Genomic DNA, 24,776 nt, shown 5'->3' on the forward strand with positions numbered 1-24,776 from the left:
AAATAAAAATCAAAACTAAACATTGTTGTAAAAACATCATACACAAGTGTAGCTTAAAATCAATACTGAGTTGATCTCATTATAATGCAATGCTTAATTCTACGAATGTTAATTGAATAAGCTGCATAATGTAACTCTAAGCATCTTTTATTAGCCTATCAGGTAATATAATAACCCATTTAAAAAGTTTTAGGGCTGTTAAGATTGTCTTGTAATGTTAGCCAAACAATGCCATCAATATTTCAAAATTCCTAAAGATGCAAAATAGATTTGTGCACTGGATCTGCTATGCAGCCTGCATGCAGCCCAGTTGATAAATCAACACACTCAAGCTTATCTCAGTAGGGTCAAACTAGTGTTGCAAGTTTTGGCGTCAAGCAAGAGTGATGGAACGAAGCTTGATGGTATTTTGTCTTTAGTTTGATTGATATTCAAACTAGTTATTGAAATGATGCATTTGTCAGCTTCACTGCAAGCAAACGTTGAGTGGCTAGAACAGATAGGCGCCTTGATTGCAGTCGTCAAGAGTGTTTGTTCGAAGGAGCATAGACCTTGAAGAGAAAATAGTTTGGCTCTAAAGTTTTTCGACAAAGAAAAAATGACTTTTTTGTGACAAAACGATTGAAATAGATTGGACAAAGATACTACAGACAACTTAGATTGCCCAACATTACACTGCCACTCACAACTAAACTAAAACTCACACAATACAATCACCCAGCAGTAACTATTTTGTTTCAAGAGTGCGAACTGAATTGCGTAAAAGGCAGATGTTAATTTTAAGGGTACGGTAAGTAATAAAGTTACAAAATCTCACAACAGAGAAACTTGGCGCCTCATTGCCTCCAACCCTCGACCTAAAGTATGGCATGAACTCCGGGTGAATTCACAGGTCTTTCTTCAACTTCTTTAAAAAGAAAGTTTAAACGCTACCTTCTTGATTTGAATGAAGCTGAATAAACATTGACTGACATTTTGTATACTATATATAATTAAAGTGTACAAAAACAATGAAAACTATTAATACGGTACTACAAAAAGTGCTCAATGCTAAGCAAAAAAGCAAAGCAGAGCGAATTAACTCAAATATAGTTATTACGGTACTATTTGAATCCTTAACAGCCTGTTTCACCTATACGGATCATCAGAAGTTCTTATTCAAATAGAATCTACAGTGTAGTGTAGATTCTATTTGAATAAGGACCTTCTGATGATCCTCCTTTTAGGTGAAACAGGCTGTCAACTGTTTAGATAGTAATACCTATCTTGATTTAATTACACTTTATACTATTTTCTTCATTTTGTTGGTACGTATGTATTGTTTTTTTACATGCCACGAGTAACATGCTAAATGTGACATATCCAAAATATAGAACTGGTGTATTTCCTTTTCTATGAAGCTAGCTGTAGCTGTTTGCATTCAAAAGTAAGCTACCGTACCAACAGTGTTGGGTGCTGGTTAAGCATCGGCCGCCTTGGTTAGTGACATCATGAAAATGTGTGACGTCATGCAAAAAACGCAAATACTTTTAGGAAGGGTGCAAAAACGCGGAATAGAAGTAAAACCGGAAAAGTTATTGATTTTTAAATATTTGTAATGAATAGTGCCTCCTAGCTTTCTCATTTCTGCTCGGATTTTAACAATTTTCCTATCGTTGGAAAGCATGATGCCTCATCTACCCGAATGGATTAATTGTCAGTCTAAAGTAGGCATTACATTTATGTAGCGCTAACTTAAACTTTACTATTTTGTACCAATTCTCAGCAATTCATTTTTTACAATAAAAATACCAAACCAACACAAATTAAAAGAGTATGTCTTGGTTTATTCATATGTTAACTTTCACATTTATATCTAATCCACAAAACGAGCAATCGTTGTTCAAACGTAACCGCTCGACGAAGCTTTTTTCCAATGCATTTTTCAAGGCGATTCGATCGTGGTTCAGTACGAGCCGCCCACAGTTTGATGTGATCGGTGAATACTGCCTCCACCAAATGTGTTGTAGCTTTCTCATTTCTGCGCGGATTTGAGAAATTTTACCATCGTTGGAAAGCACGATACTGCATCTATCCGATTTAATTGGTTGCAAGTTTAAAGTATGCATTATATTGATCTAGCGCTAACTTAAACTTTACTACTGGAGTGGATGTGATACAACTTCTGCAATATATCAACAAGGTACCAATATAATTAATCAGCTGTGGTAGCAGTACATTTTAATCTTGCTTTCAATATTTTCTGGATTTTCCCCACTCTTCATTCCTGAACTGCTTACCATGCTTGTCTGAAAGTACACTTTTACCATTTCTGATCAGCTTTTAAAAGATATGCAAGAATTCAGGTGGCAGTCATTACCAAATCCACTAAATATTATTCTAATATTGTAATAGCCTACTTCTATTTTTAATGCCAATGTAGGCCTACGGAGTGTATGTACACATTATTTGGTGACAATGATTAATTATTTCATCTGTTTTGTTGCTTAGGAAAGCTAACGATGTTCAATTACCTGAAGAAGGAAGAATTTCTACAATCTGCTGATGTATTTGGTAGATTAGATTCTACACGTGAGCAAATAGCTGATGCTGGAAGAGATTTGTTATTGAAAAGACTCACCTCTATGAATCTCTGCAAAACATTGAACCATTTTCCTGATCTAATTATGAACATTGATGAGACCGGAAAGCAGAGAGACCAGAGGTGTAGACTACGAAGTCAGGTCTTCTGGACTCCTTCCCCACTCCAAAGTCTGTGACTCCATTCCACTCCTGCTCAAAATATTTTAGGAATATTGACTCCAACTCCACTTCAAACGCAACCATATATCGCAATCCAGATTTTTTATACCGTACCATAACTTTTATTGTTATGAAAAGCATATTTTAAAACAAAATATTAATGACTGGTTGGAAATCAAACCCACAGTAGGCTACAAACAAATCAGAAAATCAGACTGGCAAAAAAATCAGACTCCAGCTTCTATTTTTGTCAAGAACTTCATAGCCTACTTCGGTTCCTTATTACTTCAAAACTCCGGCTCCTGTAGGCCTAGGCCTACACCTCTGATAGGAACATCAGTTCAAACAGTAGGCTATAGGCTACACTATCGCACAAAACATTTTTTTTATTTTGCTAATTAATTTGTTTAGCTTCCACTTTTGTAGTGTAGACATAACGAAGAGGCGATAGTTCAAGTCTTCAAGAGGCGATAGTTCAACTCTTAGGGTGTGCGCTAAAGCAGCGGTCCGCAACCTTTTCTCTCACGGACCCGTTTAAAAAGAAAATAAACTCGCGGATCGGCGATACAAAAACAACGTTTGACATTTATGCTACTTCTTTGGTCTTATTTTATAGTGTGGTCTTAAGCGTAACCCAGACAGCAAATCCAGTCATTTTTCTATTGATTCAACGTCTGCAGACGTCCCGATAGATTGATTGATTGAATCTTTATCCTCGGACTGGGAAAGCTTCTTGCAGAACTTAATCCTGGCAGTTTCGCATACTTGTAGAGGCTTTGAATCACTGACGCAGGCCCGGTCACCGAGATTGACAGAGTGAAGTTTCCGATTGCTGAAGTCTTGTTGCTGAGGAACTATTCCATCCATTAGATGCCGCTGAATGGAGAGCAGTCCTTAACGTGCGTTGCTCAAGCGCACACCCCGAGAGTCGAACCAGTGCAGCTTGATCTTGAAGCTTCTTCGTTCCAGAAGTGACGCGCTAGCCAATTGAGCTATAGGGGCGGTTGGTTAGCGCGTCACTTCTGGAACGAAGAAGCTTCAAGATCAAGCGGCGCTGGTTCGACTCTCTGGGTGTGCGCTTGAGCAACGCACGTTAAGGTCTGCTCTCCATTCAACGGAATCTAATGGATGGAATAATTCCCCGGTAACAAGACTTCAACAATCAGAAAATTCACTCTGCCAATCTCGGTGTCCGAGCCTGCGTCATTGATTTAAAGCCTCTACAAGTATGCGAAGCTGCCAGGATTAAGCTCTGTAAGAAGCTTTCTTAGTCCGAGGATAAAGATTCAATCAATCAATCTGGGAAACACACTTTAACCTAGCTTTATAAAATAGACATATACAACCAAGCAACCACACGGCATTTAACATAATGGATTAAAATTGAACATAAACTATGAGCTACAAACGTTTTCGGCCATACACACGTTAGCCCTTATCAAGTAACAAAAAATAACTGCTTATCATATCTACAATGAAAATGAATAACTGATCTAAACACTGAATTGAAAAACGAAATGCAAAATGAAACGGCAGAACATAGAAGAAAGGCACATCACGTGGCGTTTAAATTACACCAGGCAAAGACGCAACATATGACATATCAAGAAAAGACGTTGAGTAGATAAGAAGCACCTGAGGCAAACAACTGTGTATTGAGGCGAGGATTGTATGATTTTATTAGCAAAGCCTCGTGGATTTTAGTGTCGAATTCGGTGAAACATTTACGCATAATTCTAAAGGACTCCAAGGATGGTTTGTTATTTGAACATGTTTGACAATCGAATATGTGATCTTTAATGGCACTTTGCTTGTTCAAATTAGTTAAATCCAAGTGCTCCCTCACTCTCGTGGCCAAATGCCGCGTAGACATACCGATGTATGTACAATTCGCGTCATGCGAACAAGTGAACTTGTACACGACATTTGAACACAAGTAGGAGGGAGTCCTAGATTTAAGCTGAAAATAATAACCAACTTTGAACGTTTTATACACAGGAACAATATCCACGTTGAACTTCATTTTGATGAAACTTGACATATTACTGACAAAGCGTCTCGATGCTTTACCCACAAAGGGAACTGTAAGGCAGTTTTTCCATTCACGCTCGTCCGCTTGAGAGTGTGTAGAACGTGAATCCAAAAACCCCCTCAGCACCTTATTGAAAAACCATGTGGGGTGGTTGTTCGCAATAAAATAAGACCGTAAACGATTGACTTCAACATTAAAATTATCAAAATTAGAGCAAATATCTTGTGCTCGCTTGAGCAGGCATTTAATTAATCCAGATTTGTAGGTTGAAGGACATACAGCATTAAAATTGAGAAGGAGGTTGGTATCGGTTGGTTTTCGCCAAACCCAAGTGTCAAATTTGTTTTTATTAATTTTAATTTCGACATCGAGAAAGGGAATGGTCTGGTTGGCTTTTTCTACCGTGAAAGTGATATTAGGATGTTGCGAGTTGAGAATGTTGAGAAACTGCATACAAGATTTATCATCATTAAATATAGCAAAAACGTCGTCAACATAACGTAGATACAATTTAGGATGGCAGTTCACATCAGTTTCAGAAAAAATCTTTTGTTCAATATGTGCCAAAAAGAAATTAGCAAGCGTTGGACCCAGAGGCGAGCCCATTGCCACACCATCAATTTGTTTATATAATTTGTCTTTGTATAAAAACATACCTTCGGTGGCTATGTGCAACAGTTTTATAAAAATTTCTTTTTTGATAGGTGGTTGGTTGGGTTGATCTTGCGAAAAAATACAATTGGCGATAATGTTTATAGTTTCTTTTAAAGGAACATTGGTGAATAATGACTTTACATCGAAACTAACCATCAGTTGATTGGTAGCACACTGGAATTTATTGAGTTTTTCCAAAAAATCGTTAGTAGAATTGAGCATGTAATCATTCGGTATATAAGGTTTGATAATAGAGTCCAAAAACTTTGCCAAACCGTACTCAGGGGTAGAAATCATGGATACAACAGGACGCGCGGGATTATATTTTTTATGAACTTTGATAAGACCGTAGGGGAGACCCGGGAGAGTTGAGCCGCAAGGAGGGTTGATCCACCCCCAAAAAATGCAATTTATAGTATTGAAATCTAATATTTGGGTTCCTCTGCGTGACATATGCAACATTACTGCCATTTTGACTCAATCAATTTTGTAGTTATATCTAGTAGGCTATAGCTTGTTGAAGTAGCACAATGTGAAAATCAAATCTAAAAGTGGATTGCTGAGTTACAAGTCTTTCATCTTATAGCCACAAAGTAACAGCAGATAGTTTCCTTTTAAGATGTGTAATATATTGTCAATGTGATGCCTTTTTATCATGATAAGTATTATCAACTTTGTAGCGCTGTTTTAATAAAACTTTCAAGTTTTACCGAACAAGGTGACATAAGGAGAGTTGAGCCATTGGTGTCTAGGAGAGTTGAGCCATGGCTTTTACGTAGTTTAGGTAGGCAATGGCTCAACTCTCCTCAATACTATTGGTTTACTTATTATCAAAATCAGTTTTTTGTTATTAGATTTATTAAAAGCTTGCAATTGACCAGAACAACGTGAATGATCAAAAGACTTGCTTACAGCAGGGAGCCAGAGGGCAATTGTGAACTCAAAATTTCCCTTTTGAAACGTGTGTGACGTCATGATAATTGGATATTATTGCTAACAGTATTTATTATTATTATTGATTCAATTATTTTGCTGTCAAACAATTTCCAAAGGGGCACTTCCTTTTCTACACTAGCCTATCGCTTGGAGTGACCGCAAACGGCTGGAAAAGCGCTTGGGTTGTAATTTGAAATGGGTTAAACTACTTTTTAGACTAAAAAACTATCGGGGCCCGTCATTGATGGCGGATAATGTTACCGCAACACCACCACTTTGAATTAAATAGTGAAAAAAATAAATCTAATAAGTGACATTGTAACACTGTGTACTGAATAATATTGGATAATTTATTTTGTACTAGATCTTTTGTGTTTATATGGTTTTGGTAGGCAATGGCTCAACTCACCTTGAGACTATGATCAACTCTCCTCGATCGGCGGGAGAGTTGAGCCAACTGACTTTTTTATTTCATCGACAAAATACACATATATGCAATGATGTTAGATTAATTTCCTTTTTTGTGAATGGTTACCCTTCAGTTTACCAAACGAATTATTTGTGTAACCTAAAAATTTCAATAGATATTTACCAAAGTAGAAAAATTGGCTCAACTCTCCTGGGTCTCCCCTACAGCTTACCTGGGCTGCTCCCAGAAGGAATCAATTTTCGTGTTACGTCTGCATCAAATTCTTTTAGGTACTTTCTCACATAATACCCAATAGATCTTTCTTTGGAAATAATCGGATGAACTTTGGTAGTAGTACGCAGGGCTTCTGATTATCGTAAAAAATCTCTGTCAAAAAATGATGACAATCGGCACCCATGATAATTTAATAAACCCTGTAACCTGAAAACCAGCATTGCGCTATCACCATCAGGTGCATTAATATTCACTGAATGTTCATAATGACTTGTTATCTGAACTACCCGTAACCTACTTGTTTTGGCCTACACGTAGTCTAATCATATGCAAAGGCTTTGCTAAGAAAAACAGCTTAGGCCTACTGGTAACCTATCAACTGAATTTTCAAACAAGTATTCTAAATAGCCTAAGCGTTAGGCTACACGACATTTGCTAACTGTTTTTTGTAGCTGACTGCACCAGCTGCACTACAAAACTTTCTGCAGGTGTCGTAAAAATAAAGCAATCACTGTGAACCTTCGGATCTCCTTTTTTTAGATATCCCTGATTTTAATTGCATTTTATTTGTTGAAGATCAATATATAGTATTCTATGACCTTAAGGTAAAATTTCCAAAATTCATCTGGGGTAGCCTACCCCCATCTTTTGTATATAGCGTAGCCTATACAATGCACATTTCACTTCATACCTGAGATAGGTCAATTTAATTGTTAGATAGTTGGTGAGCAAGGTGTTTACTTTTGAATATTTCATTGGTATCATAGTCTTGAAAGAACCCTTAGCCGAAAACTTCACTGCAACTATTTTTAAACTCACTGTTCAAACCATGCGTTCGCAATGTTCAAATCATTAGGCCTACTTCGGTCACAAGCACGTTTTAACGTTCGCGTTTTGTCGCTTCTACCTTTTTCTCGACCTTTGCTATTGGTCACAGCGGTAAACCATAATCTCTTTGTGGGAAAATTGTAACATAAAGTTCCCGGATCCGTTTGTCTGCATGTAGTGACCGAAAAAGAAACACTCCTCGAAACGTCTATTCAAAAAGTGTATTCCTGTAAAATTAGCCCGCGGCTATCGAAAATGGGACGCAACACCGTACGCCTCTAAAACTGTCACTACAGAACAGATTACTTGGATAAAAGACGGAGAATTTGTCCAGCTAGCAAGCACTAAATAAACCAGTTAAATGTGCGACCGACTTCCAACAAACAACTTCAAGAATGAATCAGAAAAATTTGTGATAACTCAAAGGCACGTCTGCAGTTAGTGTGACGCAATATTTCATGTTTAAACAGGTTTCAAACTGAAACAGGTTTAAACAGGTTTGACACAAGTCTTACGAACGATGGTGCAATTTTGGCACATTTTCTAGCAACTTCCATGACGTAATATTCAGTAGACTTGAACGGTTTTTATATGACGTTTGATTAGGTGAACAATTGTCTGGAACAGCTATGTTAACGTGTATTGTTTTTGCTTTGATGGTCAGAAATAAAAACAACTGAACTGAACAATGTGGTTTATGACATGGAATCGAGCGAGAAAATTACGCAAAAATGTAGACAATTTACGTGTTTTATTTTGGTGGAGGTAAGTGACCAAGTTACCCCTAGTTGGATCTGTTACTGCTTTGATAGCTATACAAGACATTCTTTTTACGAATTTAGTGCATGGCTGTAATTGTTTTCACTGTAATAAATTTATTTTTTGGTTAAAAACGTTCTTTCAATAACTGTGCACTCTTAATGACCATCTGAGACGTCTGTGCTCCCGACCCGATAGCAATATTTTCGCGATCCGGTGGTTGCTGACCTAGCGCCAGAGCAACGCAAAGATAGTTCTCCTTTAGCGGAATCCAATGGAGGAATATTTTACTTTCACTCTGTCAATCTCGGTGAGCGAGCTTGTGTCGGTGGTTCAAAGCCTGTGGTTCAGTGGTTCAAAGCCTCAACGAGTGGGCTATGCAAAACTTCCAAGGAATAACTTAAGTCCTCAATCAGTGGATAAACAATTCAACAATCAATGATGACAGACTTATCCATATCGTGTTGCAAAATCTCTTGTCCCACACATCCGCCTTCAGTTGATGACATTCAAACACAAGCAGCTGCGGAAGAGCATAGTGACGTACAAATTAAAAGTAACGTAAGAGTTAAATTTATTTTGAACAAATTAAAAAAAATCTACGGCGCGGCAAAATGTAATTAACAAGTAATGTAGGCTACTATAATCACAAGCAGGATAATGTCAAATTATTGCAAATTATCCTTGAAATGAAGGTTGTGTTTTTGCAAGATAAGCACAAAGTCCGATCACGATCGCTATGAAGAGGACGCCCATGAGGGAAAGTTTGTCAGAAGCACCATGTTGTGAAAGTGATGAAGGGGAAGAAGTGAAGCGTTCACATCACAACGTGGTATTCGAACAGCCATGAATTCAGTGATTTTAAAAACAACAGTATTAGGGGCTGCCCATAAAACGTCCTAATAAAATTGCAAAAAAAAACTCTTCCCATGCCCGCAAAATGTCTGCACTATGTGAATGAAAAGTCAACAATTTTCAATCCCACTTCCCACCTGACTGCGAACGTCTTCAATAGACAGCCCCAAAACTACCACCACGAGCATCGGTGTAAGAACATAACTGAAACCAAACGGAAAAATATTTAAAAATTTCAACATTGATTCAATTTGAATAAGACTATGCTGAAGAAGTCACCCTTGTTTGGCAAAAACTCTATAAATACACCAATTTTTATGATGTAGTGCGATACTGTCTACTTTGTTTCAAGTATTTTATCACACTATGCATCCTATTCGATCATCAGTTAAATCATGATCAAATCATTTCAAGATTTAATGAAAGATTTAACAACGAAGTCTTGTTTTGGAATCCAATATTGATACCGACAAAATTCTTCTTCCGTGATGGACGAAGTTTAAATCCACACAAAAAATTAAAAATTACAAATTTATATTTTAAGGTATCAAGTTTGCAAACGTATATACTTGATACTGGTAGTTAGGAAAAACAGATATATATTGTTTTACTTTTTGGCTGGACCAAGAATACCATAAAAAGTATCAGATTTGAACCCAACATTGTCCCTCTCAAGCCTGTCGAATTGCAGGTACATTCTATCATCTGGCACACCGGTTGCATCAGATATTTCTTTCATGAGGACGGCGGAGAGCTTTTGGTTCATTTCGGTGTCAAACTGACCAACGGAGCCGATTGCACATAAAGCACAAGGTTCTTCAGTTCCTCCAAAACTCATCCACAAGCCCGGCTCCACTAAAATTGAAACGTACTTCTCTGATTTTCCAAGGATCTCAGACACAATCTTTGATAAATCTTGTAACAAAGTGCTTCTAATCTTATCTTTTGTCACGTTCGTTTTAATCACCAGGTTAGGCATTGTCACAAGTTGAAACTACTACGTACCACCTCAACAGCATCAACAATCTGGAACAATTTGCGTTACACAAAATGTTTAAGCCATGCCGAGTATTGGCAGTTGTAGTAAAACTAACGCTGAAATTAAAATAGTGTGCATTGCAATTGCCACTTTCAAACTCAGTGACAAAATGTGCTCACGTTTCCAAGCTGAGAACTAATATTACAAGGTCAAAATTGACATACTTTTACTCATTCCAAGAAAAAGCACTACCACAATGCACTGATCCAGGGTCAATCAATCAATCGTTTATTTGCCAGAAACAGTCAGAGGTGGGCAGTAGCGCGCTACTAGCGGCGCTACTTTTTTGGTAAAAGTAGCGGCGCTACTTTTTAGCTGGAGTAGCGGCAGCGGGAGAGGCGCTACTTTTTTTCAGTCTCACTCCCGCCACGCGCTACTTTTCAATTTAAATTGAAAAAAAATCTTTTTTTTTTTTTTTTGCAATACTGGCGTGGTCAAGCAGCTATATAGCCTAATCGGCTTGATTGCAAAGTTTCGGTTTTTTCTAGCAGACGTCAACTTCTTCGGCGAATATCTCCGTGTGATGAAGCCTATCTGCCAGGCTTTAGACATTCTTCAGGGCGAGTCCAAGGCATATTACGGAGTCTTGCTTCCAACCATCACAATTTGCTCGAAGAAGTTGACCGAGATCAGTGATCTTGTGACCTGTGAAGAGGTGAAAGTCCTTGAAGGGGTGAAGAAACGATTCAACAAGTGCTTTAACAACATGAAATGAGTTATGGCATCATGTCTTCATCCCTCCTTCAAGACGTCGTGGCTACAATTTCTGCACTACGTTTCCACGGATGATGCTGACGCACTGCGAGAAAAAGTCAAGACAGATGTAATTCGACTGTTGCGGGAGACACCAAGCCAGGTTGATACCTAGAAGAGTGACACCAACACCAGTCATGACTCCGAGGATGTATTTTTTGAAGTGTTTGCGCCATCCCGTGAAACGTCGGTGCAGAAGGAAGCAGCAATTGTGGACGCCTTTTTTCGGACAAGAGCAAGTCCTTGGGCTTTTCGAATACCGAGTTAAAACATATCTGTTCATTTAAATACAACACCCCCATTAGGGTGTTGCAGGCGCCCCATGAAATTTAAAGCTTGGTTTCATCATGCTTACCTTTTTTGTGGTACTGTGTTTAGATCAGTAGACCACAAATATGAAGTTTCATAAATTTTCATCGACGTTTACCTCCACCGCCGAGGCCATTTTGAGGCCCACTTTTTGAAATTTTTGATGTATTTTGCCACTAGAGGGCAGTGTATAAGTTTTGCAATATTGGGGTATATTTAAAGGATGCCCTATGATGTTCTGAATTGTTTAAAAAAAAAATTGGGGAAATGGGATAAGTATATCCTAAAATATTCAAGTTTTGTCACTAATTTTTTGCACAATACTGCCCCTAGTGGTGAAAAGAAAAATTAAAATATCTTGAAAACTACTCATCATATTGTTATGGAACTTGCATGCACCCCCACATTTTCATGGGTAAGGAATTTGATTTTAGCAATATTTTTGCAAAATATTACCACTAGAGGGCGGTAGTTCTAATTTTGAACTATTTTCCTGTAAAAAGGCGATATTGTTGCATTTCTTGAGCTGTGCTTCTGAAGAATACAATTTCATGGCTTCTGCACAACAAAATTTATTCAATTGTAAAGAAACTGCATGCATACCTGTACTATATCAATAAATCCAAACAGGCAATGTGAGTCTTAGTTAACACAATCTCCGCAAAGTCAGTTTTGTGTTGATAAACGACGTTTTCTAAGATTTGGTATCTTTCTTCAATCCTCCTCCACCACTTGAATATAGTTTTGTAGAGTTTTTTCTTGTTTCGCTACATGAAGAAAGTCGGATACCTTCTTCTTCTCTCGTGTTGTCGCTATATGTCAGGGCATCCGTTGGTTAGCCACTGCCTGGTGTCGTCATCGATGGAAATTAGGCCTTCCATACCATGGGGTGGTCTGTATAGCCGGCAATCCTTGATAATGTGGGCTGCCGTCTGCATTTCGCCACACTCACAAGCAGCACTCTCTGCCAAGCCCCAGCGCAACATGTCTGCACCATAGCGTCCAACACCAGTGAGCAAACGGTTACGCCTTGATGAGGCAAGTCTAGAGAGGCCATGTCCCAGCTGGTAGGCACTCGGATACCAGTTTTACCCTTCTCTCTGCTGAGTCATTACAGACTCTGAGTGCACTTATGATACCATTAGCAGAAGCATTGCCATCATCTATTCCCCACTCTTTCGGGTGTTTGACATGAAAAGTTGTTGAAATGTGCAATTAATGATACCATTACCAAACCTGTTTGTAACCTGGCCATAGAAACTTACATTTAAATGCAGCAGAGTTCTAGCCAAAGCTTCCTTTTCATTCATAGTGACTTGTTCGAATGTTTGTCCCATAGAGCTAATGGGATCAGCTCCCCAGTTACATACCATGTGTGCCTACTTAAAGCTTTTAAAGCAGCAATACTGATAGTTTTGTTTACTGCAGCATAGCTTTTGATGTCACTTACCAGTTGTAAATCTTCTCGGGGTGCTGATGCAGCAATTGGACAGTTGAACCACCATCCATTAAATTAATACAAAAGTACAATTGGTCAACAAATCACTCTAATTTTTGTATTTGTGACTTGAAAATGATTCCTTGCAGTAGACAGTCTTACAGCATAACTATCGTATAGCAATAGAGCTGCTTTCCCATCCACCTTGCTCGATGGACTGCACCACATTTTATGAAGTTGTACTGTCCACTTTTGATTCCAATCTACACCGTCAACAGGTCTAAAAGTTCTTTGTAATCACCCCTTGACCCCTCTGATAATTTTGCATATCTCTCTCAAACTTTATGTGCTTAGACTTTTCTGCTTTGAGTTGTTACAAATTCTCCCAACTCTTGAGGATTTTTGGTGTGCAGTACAGCTGCAGCATGTGGGGTTGCATTGAATCCTTTGTTCCGGAATCTTTCGAATAGTTCAATGCCTGGAGATCTTGACGTTTCGACTTTCAGGGCTTCCCACACATGAGAAAGTATAACTTCGCCAATATGTTTTCTGCATGCTAGGCAGAGAAGTGGTTTGTCTAGCTTTATTTGAAAAAAAATGCATGCAGCAGAGAGATGGCTTGAAAACAGTTTTTGGGTGTTGTTGTTTTAAATTTATCTTTTTTTTAAGGCCATTTCTCTGCTGCATGCATTTCTCTCTGCTGTCCATCGAGCAAGGTGGATGGGAAAGCAGCTCTATTGCTATGAGATAGTAATGCTGCAAGACTTTCTACCGCAAGGAATCATTTCCAAGTCACAAATACAAAACATAGAGTGATTTGTTGACCTTTGCAGGTTTGTATTTAATGGATGGTGATTCAACTGTCCAATTGCTGCATCAGCACCCCGAGAAGATTTGCAACTGGTAAGTGACATCAAAAGCTATGCTGCAGTAGACAAAATTATCAGTCTTGCTGCTTTAAAAGCTTTAGGTAGGCACACATGGTATGTAACTGGGGAGCTGATCCCCTTAGTTCTATGGGACAAACAAGTCACTATTGAATGAAAAGGAAGCTTTGACTGGAACTCTGCTGCGTTTAAATGCAAGTTTCCATGGCCAGGTTACAAACAGGTTTGGTAATGGATACGGTAAGCCAGAGCTGCCAGACATTGTTAATGGTAACTCATTGTCATTGTGCTCCTATGCAAATGTCAGCAGCAAAATGTTATTTGAACTTTTGCACATTTCAACAACTTTTCTTATCAAACACCCAAAAAAGTGGGAAATAGATGATGGCAATGCTTCTGCTAATGGTATCATAAGTGCACTCAGTGTCTGTAATGATTCAGCAGAGAGAAGGGTAAAAATGGTATCCGACTTTCTTCATCTAGCAAAACAAGAAAAAGAAACTCACACAATCGAAGAAAGATACCGAATCTTAGAAAACGTCATTTATCAACACAATGAAGACGCACAACTGCCTTTGCGGAAATTGTGTTAACTAAGACTCACATTGCCTGTTCGGATTTATTGATATAGTATATACAGGTATGCATGCAGTTTCTTTACAATTGAATAAATTTTGTTGTGCATAAACCATGAAATTGTATTCTTCAAAAACACAGCTCAAGAAATGCAACAATATCGTCTTTTCACAGGAAAATAGTTCAAAATTAGAACTACCGCCCTCTAGTGGTAATATTTTGCAAAAATATTGCTAAAATCAAACTCCTTAGACCTTACCCATGAAAATGGGGGGGTGCATGCAAGTTCCATAACAATATGATGAGTAGTTTTCAAGATATTTTAATTTTTCTTTTTACCACTAGGGGCAGTATTGTGCAAAAAATTAGTGACAAAACTTGAATATTTTAGGATATACTTATCCCATTTCCCCAATTTTTTTTTTTAAACAATTCAGAACATCATAGAGCATCTTTTAAATGTACCCCAATATTGCAAAACTTATACACTGCCCTCTAGTGGCAAAATACATCAAAAATTTCAAAAAGTGGGCCTCAAAATGGCCTCGGCGGTGGAGGTAAACGTCGATGAAAATTTATGAAACTTCATATTTGTGGTCTACTGATCTAAACACAGTACCACAAAAAAGGTAAGCAAAATCCGAGAGGGTCGGGGCGTCTGCAACACCCTAACCCCCATTCCTTCCAGTGCTGCGGTGGAAAGACTTTTCTCTGTTGGAAAAGATGTGCTTAAGCGAAAGCGCGCAGGACTTAGTGACTCTCATTTTAAAATGCTCTTGTTTTTGAAAGATGCGTAACAATAAATTTCCCTTAGAATGTGTTTTCTATAACGAAGTTAAAATGACAGTGTAAACGAATGATAACATTCGTTTTCAAGGTCATTTTTGCATCTCTAGGGACTTGAGTGTTTCCTAGTGTCATTTTAGACAAAAGTAGCAGAAAAAGTAGCGCGCGCTACTTCGGCCCGAGTAGCGGTTGCGGGTAGCGCGCTAGTTTTGTAAATTGGTAGCGGGTAGCGGTAGCGCGCGCTACTTTGGCCCAAGTAGCGGTAGCGGGTAGCGCGCTACTTTAAAAGTAGCGGGTGCCCACCTCTGGAAACAGTACATGGTCGAAATATGCAAGTAGTATATATAGCTTATATACACTACAAAAGTGGCACAGGTTCCCATCCTGACGACCATACGGTCTGCTAGTCAATTGCCACCCTACAGAAATGATAATTTTGTCACTTCAGACACACAAAAAAATGTAACAGAAAAATACAATGTTTCAACACATACACATTACACACCAACAGGAAAACAAACATTTATTTTAGATAATAGTTACATAAATTACAAGAAATAAGCAGAGATTAGATGTCCATAACATAGCCTACCATTTATGATTCCACATAGAATGATTTATTTCAAAGGTGTTACATATCAATGTACAACAAATCAGACATATTTTCTATAAATACAAACAAAATCAATAAATTGAACAAACGTGATTTTATGATGCTCTCAGATGCATGTCAGAAGCACAATTATTGTCAAGTTGTTTGATGCCAAAACCATTTAAACAACCTTTAATTTAAATTTAATATAAAAAGAAACAATACAGAGTTACAATAATGTAGCAACAAAGAAGTAGCAAAAATGAGGTGTTGTCAGAACACCTCTAGCTTCGGTGTTCAGCTTTCTTGGTGGACAGCCCTCACCACCAGCTAGGAGCCTCAATGGGCAAACCTTTTCATCTCCCACCTGGAAGTGTAGTGCATCTCTTGATAATCCTGAAATGATTTAACAAGAACAACACAATCTGAGCATATTGGTTTCCACATTTTACTGAAATTATTTTTTTGCCTTTAGTGATGTACGTAAGAAATAAAGTTTCTTAACAAGTCAAAGAATTGCATGTGTCAATACAGTACACAACCAAGCTGATAAAATACTTTCTTCAAAGGTCCTGGTTGCTTGAGAGAAATAAGCAATCAACCCACACTTGTGTTCTTTTTGAGTCTGCAGTTGATCAGTTTCGATTCAGTCCCCTTTAACTAAACATTGCATATACTTTTATCCAGGATATTCTTTTTCTTCAATGTCATTCTTCTCTTGTTATTGCACACTTCATTATCTTTAATCCCTAAGTCTAGCGGCAATAAAGAGCGAAAGATTGTTTAAATGTTCACCCGAACAAATGTTATTCTATAGCCTATACACCTTTCCCTAAAGAACAAAGCTGGACACATTCATGATGTGTTTTGCATTCCCAGTGTACCGGTATAGAAACAGTGATTGAAGATCTCAAAGTGTCAAGTGAAACATTATTGAACATAAACTTAAAAAACTCTTTCCTCTAAATTTTTGACGTTGACAAGTGAATAGTTTCCAGAATAAATTTTAAAAATACCTGCAGATCAACATAATGGTTAACCTAGTAATGCATTTTTGCACTTGCTAGGCCACTTATCCTTTTTCAAAGAAAAAAAAACAATGTCAGTGGAAATAACAATTTTTGGTGCAAGTATAGAATCCGCCACCCTAGTCAACATGACGTCACAAAACGGACGCAACTACTACATAAAGGGTGAAAAAAAGGATGCTGAAAAGCGGCGGAATGAAGGTGATAAAGCGGAATGGATATGGATTTTTTGACAATTTTACTGTGTTTTTACAATAAAAACATTAAACCAACGTCGAGTGTTGAATATAACTACCTAGGATGACATAAAATTTACCAAATTGCATCAATTCAGCTAAAAATTTACCCAATTAAACTTTAAAAATAAAAATATGAAACGTTTGCAACTAAATGTGTTGTAGCTATCTAATTTCAGCTCGCTTTTTAATTTTTACAATAAAAGTACCAATCTAACGCAACTGCAAAGAGTATGTCTTGCTTTATGCACCTGGAAAGTTTCAGGTTTATATCTTATCTACAAAACGAGCAATCGTCGTTCAAACGTAGCCGCTCGGCGACACTTTTTTCCAATGCATTGTAAAGGCGAATCGATCCTTATTCAGTATAAGCCACCCCTGTTTGCAGTGATCGGTAAATAGTGCTTCCACTAAACTTGCTGTAGTTTTCTCGTTTCTGCTCGGATTTTAACAATTTTGCCATCGTTGGAAAGCACGATCATACATCTACACGAATCAATTAAACAGTAGCACAAAATACGTACTAGCTTTATCTTGTGATAACTTAAACTTCACCAACTTGTAACGATTCTCAGCAATTTAATTTTTGCAATAAAATCATTAATCTTTGCAAACTAAAAGAATATGTCTTGCTTTATGCACATGAAAAGTTTCAGGTTTATATCTTATCCACAAAACTGGCAATCGTCGTTCAAACGTAGCCGCTTGGCGACACTTTTTTCCAATGCATTGTAAAGACAAATCGATCTATACTCAGTATACGCCACCCCCTGTTTGCAGTGATCGGTAAATAGCGCTTCCACTAAACTTGCTGTAGTTTTCTCGTTTCTGCTCGGACTTGAACAATTTTGCCATCGTTGGAAAGCACAATCATACATCTACACGAATCAATTGGCTACAAATCCAAAACAAGTACTATCTTTATCTTGTAATAACTTAAATTTCACCAACTTGTACCGATTCTCAGCAATTTAATTTTTACAAAAAAATCATTAATCTTTCACAAATTGAAAGAGTATGTCTTGCTTTATTCACCTTAAAAGTTTCAGGTTTATATCTCATCTACCAAACGAGCAATCGTCGTTCAAACTTAACCGCCCAGCGAAGCTTTTTTTCAATGCATTGTAAAGGCGAATCGATCCTTATTCAGTATACGCCACCCCCTGTTTGCAGTGATCGGTAAATAGTGCTTCCACTAAACTTGCTGTAGTTTTCTCGTTTCTGCTCGGATTTTAACAATTTTACCACCGTTGGAAAGTACAATTATATATCTACACGAATCAATTAAACACAAGCACAAAGTACGTGCTAACTTTATCTTGTAATAACTTAAACTTCACCAACTTGTACCGATTTTCAGCAATTTAATTTTTACAATAAAATCATTAATCCTTTGCAAATTGAAAGAGTATGTCTTGCTTTATGCATCTGAAAAGTTTCAGATTGATATCTCATCTACCAAACGAGCAATCGTCGTTCAAACTTAACCGCCCAGCGAAGCTTTTTTTCAATGCATTGTAAAGGCGAATCGATCCTTATTCAGTATACGCCACCCCCTGTTTGCTGTGATCGGTAAATAGTGCTTCCACTAAACTTGCTGTAGTTTTCTCATTTCTGCTCGGATTTTAACAATTTTGCCATCGTTGGAAATTACAATTATATATCTCCTTGAATCAATTAAACACAAGCACAATGTACGTACTAATTTTATCTTGTGATAACTTAAACTTTACCAACTTGTACCGATTCTCAGCAGTTTAATTTTTACAATAAAATCATTAATCTTTTGCAAATGGAAAGAGTATGTCTTGCTTTATGCACCTAAATAGCTTCAGGTTTATATCTTATCTACCAAACGAGCAATCGTCGTTCAAACTTAACCGCCCAGCGAACGTTTTTTCAATGCATTGTAAAGGCGAATCGATCCTTATTCAGTAGGCCTATACGCCACACCCTGTTTGCAGTGATCGGTAAATAGTGCTTCCACTAAACTTGCTGTAGTTTTCTCGTTTCTGCTCGGATTTTAACAATTTTGCCATCGTTGGAAAGCACAATCATACATCTACCCGAATCAATTGGCTACCAATCCAAAACAAGTATTATCTTTATCTTGTAATAACTTACACTTCACCAACTTGTACCGATTCTCAGCAATTTAATTTTTACAATAAAATCATTAATCTTTCACAAATTGAAAGAGTATGTCTTGCTTTATGCACCTAAATAGTTTCAGGTTTATATCTCATCTACAAAACTGGCAATCGTCGTTCAAACTTAACCACTCAGCAAAGCTTTTTTTCAGTGCATTGTAAAGGCGAATCGATCCTTATTCAGTAAACGCCACACCCTGTTTGCAGTGATCGGTAAATAGTGCTTCCACTAAACTTGCTGTAGTTTTCTCATTTCTCCTCGGATTTTAACAATTTTGCCATCGTTGGAAAGCACAATCATACATCTACCCGAATCAATTGGCTACCAATCCAAAACAAGTATTATCTTTATCTTGTAATAACTTAAACTTCACCAACTTGTACCGATTCTCAGTAATTTAATTTCTACAATAAAATCATTAATCTTTCACAAATTGAAAGAGTATGTCTTGCTTTATGCACCTAAATAGTTTCAGGTTTATATCTCATCTACAAAACTGGCAATCGTCGTTCAAACTTAACCACTCAGCAAAGCTTTTTTTCAATGCATTATAAAGGCTAATCGATCCTTATTCAGCATACGCCACCCCCTGTTTGCAGTGATCGGTAAATAGTGCTTCCACTAAACTTGCTGTAGTTTTCTCGTTTCTGCTCGGATCTTAACAATTTTACCATCGTTGGAAAGTACAATTATATATCTACCCGAATCAATTAAACACAAGCACAAAGTAAGTACTAACTTTATCTTGTGATAACTTAAACTTCACCAACTTGTACTAATTCTCAGCAATTTAATTTTTACAATAAAATCATCAATATTCTGCAAATGGAAAGAGTAAGTCTTGCTTTATTCTCCTGAAAAGTTTCAGATTTATATCTCATCTACCAAACGAGCAATCGTCGTTCAAACTTAACCGCCCAGCAAAGCTTTTTTCCAATGCATTGTAAAGGCGAATCGATCCTTATTCAGTATACGCCACCCCCTGTTTGCTGTGATCGGTAAATAGTCCTTCCACTGAAAGTGCTGTAGTTTTCTCATTTCTGCTCGGATTTCAACAATTTTGCCATCGTTGGAAAGTACAATTATATATCTACCCGAATCAATTAAACACAAGCACAAAATTAGTATAAGCTTTACCTTGTGATAACTTAAACTTCACCAACTTGTACCAATTCTCAGCAATTCACTTTATACAATAAAATCATTAATCCTTTGCAAATTGAAAGGGTTTGTCTTGCTTTATGCACCTAGAAAGTTTCAAGTTTATATCTTATCTACAAAACTGGCAATGGTCGTTCAAACGTAGCCGCTCGGCGACACTTTTTCCAATGCATTGTAAAGGCAAATCGATCCTTATTCAGTATACGCCACCCCCTGTTTGCTGTGATCGGTAAATAGTGCTTCTACTAAACTTGCTGTAGTTTTCTCGTTTCTCCTCGGATTTTAACAATTTTGCCATCGTTGGAAAGTACAATTATATATATACCCGAATCAATTAAATGCAATCACAAATTAAGTACCAGATTAATCTTGTGATAACTTAAACCTCACCAAATTGTACCGATTCTCAGCAATTTAATTTTTACAATAAAATCATTAATTTTTTACAAATTGAAAGAGTATATCTTGCTTTATGCACCTGAAAAGTTTCAGGTTTATATCTCATCTACCAAACGAGCAATCGTTGTTCAAACTTAACCGCCCAGCGAAGCTTTTTTCAATGCATTGTAAAGGCGAATCGATTCTTATTCAGTATACGCCACCCCCTGTTTGCAGTGATCGGTAAATAGTGCTTCCACTAAACTTGCTGTAGTTTTCTTGTTTCTGCTCGGATTTGAACAATTTTGCCATCGTTGGAAAGCACAATCATACATCTACCCGAATCAATTAGCTACAAATCCAAAACAAGTACCATCATTATCTTGTAATAACTTAAACTTCACCAACTTGTACCGATTCTCAGCAATTTAATTTTTACAACAAAATCATTAATCCTTTGCAAATTGAAAGAGTATGTCTTGCTTTATGCATCTGTAAAGTTTCAAATTTATATCTCATCTACCAAACGAGCAATCGTCGTTCAAACTTAACCGCCCAGCGAAGCTTTTTTTCAATGCATTGTAAAGGCGAATCGATCCTTATTCAGTAGGCCTATACGCCACTCCCTGTTTGCTGTGATCGGTAAATAGTGCTTCCACTAAACTTGCTGTAGTTTTCTCATTTCTGCTCGGATTTTAACAATTTTGCCATCGTTGGAAAGTACAATTATATATCTACTTGAATCAATTAAACACAAGCACAAAGTACGTACTAACTTTATCTTGTGATAACTTAAACTTCACCAAATTGTACCGATTCTCAGCAATTTAATTTTTACAATAAAATCATTAATTTTTTACAAATTGAAAGAGTATATCTTGCTTTATGCACCTGAAAAGTTTCAGGTTTATATCTCATCTACCAAACGAGCAATCGTTGTTCAAACTTAACCGCCCAGCAAAGCTTTTTTCAATGCATTGTAAAGGCGAATCGATCCTTATTCAGTATACGCCACCCCCTGTTTGCAGTGATCGGTAAACAGTGCTTCCACTAAACTTGCTGTAGTTTTCTCGTTTCTCCTCGGATTTGAACAATTTTGCCATCGTTGGAAAGTACGATCATACATCTACACGAATCAATTGGCTACGAAACTTTATCTTGTAATAACTTAAACTTCACCAATTTGTACCGATTCTCAGCAATTTAATTTTTACAATAAAATCATTAAACTTTTGCAAATGGAAATAGTATGTCTTGCTTTATGCACCTGAAAAGTTTCAGATTGATATCTCATCTACCAAACGAGCAATCGTCGTTCAAACTTAACCGCCCAGCGAAGCTTTTTTCAATGCATTGTAAAGGCGAATCAATCCTTATTCAGTATACGCCACCCCCTGTTTGCTGTGATCGGTAAATAGTGCTTCCACTAAACTTGCTGTAGTTTTCTCATTTCTGCTCGGATTTTAACAATTTTGCCATCGTTGGAAAGTACGATCATACATCTACACGAATCAATTGGCTACGAAACTTTATCTTGTAATAACTTAAACTTCACCAATTTGGACCGATTCTCAGCAATTTAATTTTTACAATAAAATCATTAAACCTTAGCAAATTGAAAGGGTATGTCTTGCTTCATGCAACTGAAAAGTTCAGGTTTATGTTTTATCGATAAAGCGAGCAATCGTCCTTCGTATTTGGACAACACTGATACATCTCACATCTAGGAAAAGTGCAAGATGCTAGCCGTTTTTGTCATTCGTCCAGTTCAAAGAACACGCAACACAATTTAAACCCTTTGAATTGGGATTGTTTGAGAGGGTTGCTCATAGCCTTCCTACCAGTCCTGTAGCCAAGGGGGGGGGGGGGGGTGGGGGTTGGGGGTTACAACCCCCCTTTAGCACGCGTGTGACGTCACAATATTGAAAATGATGCTTTCAGTCTTTACGTCTCTAAAACAAAGTTTGCCTAATTTTAAACGAAACTGCATTAAAAGAGCGAGTTTTGCCAATACCAAACATTCAAATATCTCAACCAGGAATACGCAACAAGAAAACATAGCGACTTACCTCTATTACCAAAAAATGTTACGTTTGAACGACGATTGCCAGTTTTGTAGATAAGATATAAACTTGAAACTTTTCATGTGAATAAAGTAAGACATACTCTTTCAATTTGCAAAAGTTTAATAATTTTATTGTATAAAGTAAATTGCTGAGAATCGGTACAAGTTGGTGAAGTTTAAGTTATCACAAGAAAAAGATGGTACTTGTTTTGGATTTGTAGCCAATTGATTCGTGTAGATCAGGGGTGCACAACCTTTATGCTATTGCCGGCCGCATTCCGATTAATTCTATAAAGCACGGCCGCCAGTGAGTTTTAAATGATTTTTTTTTTCAATTTGCGTTATCTAAGAGAAGAATTTATTCGTTAATATTTACTAAACTTATCATACTTAGGCTATACCTAATAGTACCATGAAATATCAAACATTTTGAAATGAATTTATTCAATAAAAGTCTGCGACATTGCAACTCCCTTGATTTTGCATACGAGCACCGGTTAAGACACCAGTCTCAGTTAGCCTGATTTGTTCGGTACTCGTTTTTGTAGGTACTTCATTCGTGAAAAGGCAGACTCACACTTTTCTTCAAATTTTCGACACAGATTTTCCTCGACTCGCCTTCCAATGTTGCATAATGGTGTGACATATGACGACAAAAATGCTGTTTTGCATTATTTCCTTTAACAGTTTTAACCACTTAACTGCATATTAGACACATCATAGTATGCGCTGCCGTCTCCATCATGAAATAACCCAACTCCCATTTGGAATTGAATATCCTTTTCTCCTCTGCTAGTGTTCTTTTTCTTTTTAAGGACATAATGCAATGTAGGCAGTGCCGGTCTTAGGGTATTTCGGGCCCTGTGCGGAATATGCTTTGCGGGCCCTAATGACAATGATCCAATTCAGTAGCGTAGCTAGGTATTTGAAAGGGGAGGGGGTTTTGACGGCGTGTTCGCCGAAGGCGACACCCAGCGTCTGGACTGGAATGCTTCAGAAATTTTTGAAAAATTACTTTGAATTTAGTGCATTCTGAGAGCATGTTCAACAAAAATTTGGGTATGAATATTACTGTAAAATGGTGCTTGCCTCACCCTCACCCTCAGCACTTGCCTCACCCTAAAGCCGCAACTATGACTTCAAGGAATGGGCTACCGGTACTTGCTTGTGAATCGAATTGAATTTTTTTCCATTGGAAATGACAAAAATTACTGCATTTTTTGAGTAGCCTAAATTGCGGGGCCCCCTAATTTTCGGGCACTGTGCGATCGCACGATTTGCACACCCCAAAGACCGGCACTGAATGTAGGCTATCGTTACAATGAAATTAGGTTGAGGAAAAAGTTTTGTCTCAAAACGATTTTAACAATATAGCCTAGCCTACAAAAACTTATGATGACAATGTTTTTCAAGTTTTAAAATTTGAAATATTATATATAATTACAAGCTACAAGGGTATCCAGTGGTTCTAGATATCCCTGTATAATATTTAAAATACATTTCATTTTTATTAATGAAATAATTTTTTTATTTCAAAAACAGGGCACGGCCACCAACACATGCTTATTAAATTACGTGTTAACGGCGGCAGGTTGAACACCGTTGGTGTAGATGTATGCTCTTGCTTTCCAACGATGGCAAAATTGTTACAATCTGAGCAGAAACGAGAAAACTACCGCACGTTCAGTGGAAACACTATTTACCGATCACTGCAAACAGGGGGTGGCGTATACTGAATAAAGATCGATTCGCCTTTACAATGCATTAAAAAAGCTTCGCTGGGCGGTTAAGTTTAAACAACGATTGCTCGTTTTGTAGATAAGATATAAACCTGAAACTTTTCAGGTGAATAAAGTAAGACATACTCTTTCCATTTGCAAAAGTTTAATAATTTTATTGTATAAGGTAAATTGCTGAGAATTAGTAAA

The 24,776-nt window shown here is 37.4% G+C and overlaps 1 protein-coding gene across 1 annotated transcript; it reads right to left on the bottom strand.

The window, feature by feature from the left end:
- Window positions 1–9,122: 9,122 nt before the first annotated feature.
- LOC145780862 (macrophage migration inhibitory factor homolog) lies at window positions 9,123–11,641 on the bottom strand. The gene has a single exon (XM_082592511.1). It carries the CDS (start codon window positions 10,426–10,428, stop codon window positions 10,057–10,059), a length of 372 nt encoding a protein of 123 aa, XP_082448637.1. The 5' UTR covers window positions 10,429–11,641; the 3' UTR covers window positions 9,123–10,056.
- Window positions 11,642–24,776: the final 13,135 nt, after the last annotated feature.

The sequence above is a fragment of the Aplidium turbinatum genome, chromosome 12, assembly GCF_918807975.1.
Source record: "Aplidium turbinatum chromosome 12, kaAplTurb1.1, whole genome shotgun sequence".
NCBI lineage: Eukaryota > Metazoa > Chordata > Ascidiacea > Aplousobranchia > Polyclinidae > Aplidium > Aplidium turbinatum.

Excerpts from the sequence above, each read along its gene's own strand:
- LOC145780862 (XM_082592511.1), bottom strand. The coding sequence starts at position 10,428 with ATGCCTAACCTGGTGATTAAAACGAACGTGACAAAAGATAAGATTAGA.